The 8,281-nt window shown below is 28.3% G+C and overlaps 1 protein-coding gene across 1 annotated transcript; it reads left to right on the top strand.

Annotated features, from left to right (window-relative positions):
• Window positions 1–1,363: 1,363 nt before the first annotated feature.
• Window positions 1,364–3,559, top strand: LOC108465182 (casparian strip membrane protein 2-like). The gene is made up of 3 exons (XM_017765505.2): window positions 1,364–1,740; window positions 2,321–2,444; window positions 3,134–3,559. The coding sequence occupies exons 1-3, from the start codon at window positions 1,454–1,456 to the stop codon at window positions 3,347–3,349; spliced, it is 627 nt and encodes a 208-aa protein (XP_017620994.1). The 5' UTR covers window positions 1,364–1,453; the 3' UTR covers window positions 3,350–3,559.
• Window positions 3,560–8,281: the final 4,722 nt, after the last annotated feature.

The following is an 8,281-nucleotide window of genomic DNA, read 5'->3' as shown; positions in this document are numbered from 1 at the left end:
TACTCATTAATAAAATCCATAAATAAAAATCATCATTCAATAAATTCAAAATTAACAAGAAAAAATTAAACCGAAGTGTGAGGGATTTTTTGATAAAAGAAACTGAAGGATGAGTACGGATTTTTATTATATTTTAAATACGAAAGTATGTTTCACGAAAAAAGAGAGAGTTAAACTTTACTTTTCTTTATAATATTTTTTATTGGTCATTACATTCCAATTAAATGTTTAGTATAATAGTAAATAGTTAAAAGTTTTATATTTTTTAATATTATTCATGCATTGGTTGATGCACCATGTTCTAGTCGGTGCGATTGGTAAAAATCAAAATTTTTACCGGTGCAAAAAAAAATGTTGCTTGTTCCGCTTTAGCACTAGAATAGTGCGCACCAGATGATACGGTCAAAACTAGTGCAAAATCGATCACTATAGTCCGATCTCAATTGTAAAATTACCAAAAACCCTTTTCATTTACAAAATTATAAACGTTATAATAAGGGTGTTTTTGTTTTACATTGTTATATAAAATATAAAGAAATAAGCATCTTCAACCTTTCATCTTTACCATTTCAATAAAAGCCTCATTTATTTTTTATATAATTTTTTTAAATATGTTCCTTAAACAATTTTTTATTTACAATGTGTGTCATAATTTAGTGTATATATATATATATATATAAGATGTAAAGAGATAAAATACCCTCAAAATAATATGAATTACTTTATAAAATAATAATATTTTAATTATTATCCGATTGTGTTAATGCCCAATTAACTCATGGTACTAAATGAAATGTTTAATATAAAGTGTATATATATATATATATATGCAATGAGAGTTTTAAACCTACATGTACATTTTTAATTTAAAAATTCTAATCCAATCGTCATATCGTTAATGGTTTCTATTAAAATTTGTTAACTTAACATTTATATTTTTTATTAGCCATATGAGGTCAACTTAATCAGTATGTCAATAAATTGACAAATTTTGATAAGAAATATTTATGATTTTAATGATAGGACTGTGATTTTAAATCAAAACAATTAGAGAACTTAATTTCTAATTTTTAAGTACAATGACTAAACCTCAAAATTTATCAAAATACAAGGACTAACAACATATTTTAAACCATAAAAAAAAAAAAAAAAAAAAACTACTCCATCTTCTACCCTCCTAGAAAAATTCTGCATGATTTGTTGGAAATGATGCAAGTAGCAAAAACAACTCCAATCAAATTGATACCGTACCAAATACAATATCAAATATATCTCTAACTATACCTTGTCAACTCTATATTTTATATTATTTATTTAACCTTACATTTTTATTTTTATTTAATTTCGTCCCTCTATATAAACACGACATTCATCTTTAATCCCATTCATCTTTCAACAAAACATATTTTTCTTTTTTACATTGTTCTTTGATTTCCTTTACAATCTCTCTTTAATGGCGACAGGCAAAAATGGTGAAACAGCAATCAACATGCCAGAGACAAAAGCCAGTGTTAAAGGAACAGCCCCATTGTTAAACTCCTCGAAAGCTGTCTCCACGGTCGAACACCCGAACCGAGGAGTGAAAAAAGGGTTTGCCATCGGTGACTTCGTTTTGAGACTATGCGCCCTTGGAGCCGCCCTCGGCGCCACCGTAGCAATGGGGAATGCTGATCAAGTTCTTCCTTTTTTCACTCAGTTCCTCCAATTCGAAGCTCAGTACGATGATTTCGATACTTTCCGGTATGTTTTTCAAGGCATAACTGATAAATTAAGTCTTTTAACGTTTATATTTTTTTATCAATTTGTCCGTTATTTTTTTTAAAGATAAATTTGACCTTAACCTTTTGAAAAATAATCAATTTATGTTTTTAATGAAAATACCGACTAAATTGTGAAAATTTTAAACATAGTAATTTACATAGCAATTTAAGTGTACTTTATGCTAATATTTTTGAATTTTTATAATTATTTTTAAATTTGATTTAATTTTATAAATTTTAAATTATTTATTAATGTAACATATTAAATAAATAATATTATGTTAGCATGAAGTGCACGTGGAATGCTATCTGAGTTACCACGCCAATTTCATTAAAAAAATTAATACTTTAGTTAGTATTTCCATTAAAGAAAGTTTGACACTTTTTAAAAATTAATAACTAAATTTAACTAAAAATAAAATAAAGGTCAAATTGACCAAATATTATTAACGTTAAAGATTAAATTTAACATTATACCTTTATTTATTAATCTAATTTTATATTTAACCTTAATCTGATATATATATATGTGTGTATATATATTGATTTTAATTATACAGGTTTTTCGTGATGGCAATGGGCATGGTTTCTGGTTATCTTTTCATTTCATTGCCTTTCTCCATAATTTGCATCATTCGTCCATTTGCAACAAAGCCAAGGCTCTTCCTTGTCATCTTTGATTCTGTAAATTCAACTCACACTATATATATTTATGAACTTTAATTTCGATCAGTTTAGCCGCTAGTTTGGATATCATATGAATATATTTAAAATACATGTATCAAATTATAAACACATATACTTACTGCATGGATTTAATGTGAATCCATTTCTATAACATGTCGAATCTAATCATGTGTTTGTAGTTTGATTCATGCAGAGACGAGTATAAAGGATAGGTAGGGGTTTGGCCTTTAATGGAAACTGGTCTTTTAGTCCGTTATAAATGATAAAATTAAAATTTTTTTGGTAAAATTTCATACTAGCTCCCTCAAAAAATGAAAAGATTTCTATTTTATCCCTTCAAAAATGATGAAACCATAGGTTGATATAGTTAAAATTACACTTTAATCTCTCAAAATTTTCCTAAGTACTCAATTCCTATCCTTAAAAATTTCTGAATTCACCTCTAGATCCCATTCTTTTAACTATGTTACTGATTAGATTTGTATTTAATGCTTAAACTAATAGCTTGACTGATAAAATAACTTGAAAACATTTTAAAATTAATCCCATTTCGAAACATGAATAAGTAGATTTAACCCCGCACAGGAATCAAAATAATATTAAATTAGTGGGTATAATGTATTTGGTTGTTATGAAGGTTATTTTATGGGTTTGAAGGATAATTATTAGTTGTTGGATTGTTGCAGATGATGGCAGCTTTAACCATAGCCGCAGGTTCAGCATCTGCATCGATGGTGTATTTGGCTCATAACGGGAACGATGACGTGAATTGGCTTCCTTTTTGTCAACAATTTGGTGATTTTTGCCAAAGTGCAAGTGGAGCAGTGATAGGTTCTCTATTAGCTGCTGCACTACTCTTGGTTATAATTATCCTTTCAGCTTTTGCTCTTAAAAGAAACTAAGAAAATCTCACCCCAAAAATTAAAAAAAAAAAGAAAAAGAAAAAGAAAAAGCTTTTGTTGTTGTTGTTTTCATTATTGGAGGTTAGTTTGATTTATGAAGATTGTGTGCTGTGGAACAAAGCATTTGAATGATTTCATTTGCTTTTTGGTGTGGAATTTTAATGTCAAATGTTATACATGCACTTTAACAATATGAAAAATCATTTTATACATGTAAATGTTTGATTCATCAGTGTTACAACTTCCAATGGTTAAATATATATATATATATATATATATTATTTTCGATTCAATCTTAGCTTGATTGACATGAGTATTATTGTCGGTACAGGAGGACGTGGGTTTGAGTGAGCTGAAACGCATTATCCTCCTATTTAAGAATTGAGAGAAGCTATGAGTATATCAAAAAGAGCATATATGATTAGAACCTATAATGAAAATTAATATATATATTATTACAAAGCCTAAAACTACCATAACTTTTCTTCAATTCTTAAATAGAAAAGATAAATGCACGTCCTCTTGCACAGGGAACAATGCCAATGTCAATCGAAGTAAGGGATATAATATATTTGTATAAAGGGATAATATCATAAATGGTACTTGAACTTTGATTGAATATTCAATATGATACTTCTTTTTTTAAAATGTCTATTGTGGTACATAAAGTAGAGTTCTTTCATGGTTGACCTTATATTGGGATGCTTAGGAAGTAGTTGATAACCGCATTTCGCGCTCTAAAATTGATCAATTAAGGTTAGATTATTTAAGTGAAAGAACGACGGTTTTCATCATAGTTAAAAGTAAAATTAAATATTTAGGTGCAAGTATTTCAAAGATAGAATCTTAATAAGAAATCGAGTTTTAATCAGTAAATCAAATCATAACTTTTGCATATAAACCTAGCACACACATGATCTTTTGACCTATTGATGCTTTAGTGAGTTGGTTAGGCTTAATAAATTAGAGTCCAATCTCCTCGTTGATGAGGATTGCCTAGTTGGCTAGTGAATGAAAGCCCTTTGCCGCTCACTTTTCCTTCGCCGGATTCAGTCGTTTTCCAGTTTAAAGGAGTTTTTTAGAATAATAAACCCCCATGAATTGGCAACAACTCAAGTTTTATCAAGTCCATGGTTACTCCTTTTTTTCAAGCCCAATGGTGCTCGATTAGCTTAGGTTCACAAGGACTCATGTTTGTATACACCTGACTCGAGATTAGTATCATTTTATGTGGATTCACAAGTTTCACCAGGAGAGAGAGATGACCATTATTTTCAAATCCAACGCACTAGCTCGTGAAGGTCCGGTGGCTAACACTCAATGATAAGACTTGTGTCCAAGACATTCATTTTTCTTTCTAGCTTTTCCTTCGGAGAAACAGGCTGAAATTAAACTTTTTTTTCTCGGTATGGTCTAATCTTCAGTCAAACATTCATACAACTTTTTTGATACGCATTCCTTTCATTTTTATTTCCATATTATTCTTCTTATTTATTCATTCGTATGATCTAAACCTAAGAGAACAAAAAAAGAGAGGGTAAACTATATTAGTTGTGACCTAATTATATATATATTTTTGACCACTCAACTACGAAAAGTTACAAAATGACTACTCAATTATTTAAATTTATCTTTTTTGATCCTTATTTAGCTAACATGAACACAAAAATACTAAAAAATCCAAGAGAGTTGAGTGATTAAAAAAATAAAATCAAATAATTGAGTTACCATTTTATAACTTGAATAATAAAAATAAAAATAAAAACTACTCCATCTTCCACAAAACTAATAAGAACTTTCATTTGCTTAAATTTTTTTGCATGAATTTGTTGAAAATGGTGCAAAAGTTAACATCAACGTGGCAAGTAGCAACAACTCCAAAAATGATAGCACCAAATAAACATGCCAGAGACAAAAGCCAGTGTCAAAGGAACAGTCCCATTGTGACGGGGTATAGTAAATTTTTTAAAAATTTTAGAAATTTAATGAGATTTTTTAAAAAAAAAAGATCTAATTAAATTTTTATGAGATTAATGAGAAATTTTAAAAAACTTAAAAGGTATAATGATAATTTTTAAAAATTTGAGGGAGCCTAATTGAAATTGTCTAAAAAATTCAAGGAAAAAATGAAAATTTCCAAAAATTTTAGCGGGGTTTAATTAATTTTTTTTTTTAAATTCCAAGGGAAAAATCAGATTTTCCCAAATTTTTTTTGCCCCTGGGGGGCGCACCCCCTAGTCCCCCATCAGGATCCGTCATTGTTGTTAAACTCCTCTAAAGCTGTCACCGTTGCCGTCGAACACCCGAACCGAGGAGAGAAAAAAGGGTTTGCCGCCGGCAACTTCATTTTGAGACTATGCACCTGTAGAAGCCCAAATTGCCCGGGCCCGATTATATCAAAACCCAACCAAACCTCTAAACCCACTAAAACCCTTAACCCATGACCCATTTACATCTACCCAAACCCATTACAAAACCCAAATATTAAACCCAATTCAAAAGCCCATTAAGCCCCCCAAAAAAACCTAACCCAAAAAAAAAAAAAAAAAAAAAAAAAAAAAAAAAAACCTAACAAAAAAAAACTAAAAAAACCTAGCCACCTAACCACTTTCCCACTTGCCCCATTTTTCCTCCCATTTTTCCTCCCATTTTCCTCCCATTGTCTACCACCACCACCTACAAAATAGAAAAAAAATAATAGAAAATCATGTAAAAGATGGCTATAAAAGCCATTCAAAAATCATGTAAAAGGAGGAGAGAATTTTGATCAATACAAAGAATTTATCTTCAAAAATACCTAAAGGTGATTTTATCTTCGTTATTATTTTATTTTTATTTTTTTCCTTTTTCGAATCTATTAATCTATATATATACATCATAATAAAAAATATAATAAATATATATATACAAAACAAATATAAAAAATTACATTTTTCGCCACCGCGCGTGGGCATGGCCGGTGATAATGATGACGGCGGCCGATGGTCGACCATTGACTGCCCTTGGCAATTCCCTTCCCTCTCCTTCTCTCTTCCTCTCTCTTCTTTTTCATTTATTTTTCAGATTTACCTTAGATTTCATATTATTTTGCTATTTAATTTAGCTTTAAATATTAATCATGTTATATATGTAATATTGTTATCACTATTATTTTTATATATTGTTATTATTATATTATATTTAGCTATATATATATATTTTCTTTATGTTCCGTTTCTTACTATTGTATGCATATATATCTATTATTATATTTATTATTAATATTGTTAGCATTAGTACTTTTACTTAATGTGTATGTAGATATACATGTACATATTAATAGTTTTTATCATATGTGTATATTGTATATATTATATTTATATTATATATATATTCTTAATGTTATTAGTTGTATATTTCTTGTATATTTCCATGTATATATTTTATATTGTCTCATGTACATACTCAAATACTATTATATATATATTATTTTTAATACCATATCATGTATATAGTATTATATTTATTTTATCCTATTATATTTATTATTAATATTAGTACACATATTTTATTATAGGAGTATATATATTCTTTTCTTTATATAGTATTATTTTCATATATCGTTATATTTATTATTATATTTATCATTTTCTCTATTGTTACTTACTATTTTGTTTTAAATTATTATGTATTATTTGGTATATATCGTATTTTATTATTACTCTTATTATCATTATTAGTACATGTCCATTATATATGTAGATATTTTAATACATATAAGTACATATTCATGTAGTGTTGTTAGCATATATATATATAAAATATATTTTTCTGTTATTAATATTTCTAATATATGTTGTATATTTTCATTTTGGTATGTCATGTATATATATATATATATATATATGTATATGTATGTTTTATGTATATATTGTTATTTTCTATTGTCATTATGAATATATTATTTTTCTTATTATATTGGTAGTACATCATTTCTATTTTTTGTAAATATTAATATTGTTGTTTTAATATTCTCGCTTTTAACATTTCATTATTAATTGCATCATTGTTTTGTATTATTTACTTAATTCTTATTTTAAACAATGTTTTACTCATAATTTTAATTTCAATAAATAAGGCAGCATGCCGATTTAATATTAAGTCATTGATTTCATCGCTATGTTGGGTGAATATCAATCGACTCGTGTTGTACGTCCTTCTAAAAAAAAAACGAAACTTGAAATTTCTCGTGTTTTAATCGGATCACGATTCAATGTTACTTTGAACTTGCAATTTTGAAAATTAAGACAATACTTGTTTAATAAGATACCAATTTTGGGCGTCGCGAGGTGCTAATACCTTCCTCATGGCAGAATCGACTCGAACCCAACTTTACTTTGGCTTTTGACGTAGACCTAAATTCGGCCTTCATTTTTGCGCAAGAATAAGTTTTCTTTTCTAAAAAAGGATGATTTATTAGGTGTCCGGTCACACCTGGAAAAAAGATCGGTGGCGACTCCCTGTTTATTTTAAAAATCAAAATTTAAGTTTTCAAGTTTTCAATAGATCGCCACAATTAGCGACCAAGCGAAACAAAATTTTTTTTTACGTCGCTACAGCTGGCGACTCCACTGGGGACGCTTTTTGAGAGTCGAGTCGAATTAAACTCGCGTTGTCAAAATTTTCAAAGTTCCTTGTTCAAATTAACATTTAGTCGTGATCCTCAAATTTTTTGTTTTCAAGAAAATCATGCATTTGCATCGTGTTGTATATATTTTAACTTGTTTTATCCGGTTGTTTTTCAGCTTTAAATTTTTGTGATTTTAGTTTTGGTTTAGTTTTTTTAAATAAAACGTAAAGGTTTGCAAGTTTCTCCCCACACACCGTGCACGTGCATTTTTGTTGCATAACATGAGCTCTATACCCGAGCTTCGTCCCTGTTTAAGTGAAAGT

Source organism: Gossypium arboreum, chromosome 8 (genome assembly GCF_025698485.1).
Source record: "Gossypium arboreum isolate Shixiya-1 chromosome 8, ASM2569848v2, whole genome shotgun sequence".
Classification (NCBI taxonomy): domain Eukaryota; kingdom Viridiplantae; phylum Streptophyta; class Magnoliopsida; order Malvales; family Malvaceae; genus Gossypium; species Gossypium arboreum.
Note: the sequence above shows the minus strand (reverse complement) of the source record. Positions and strands in the feature narration are given on the sequence as shown.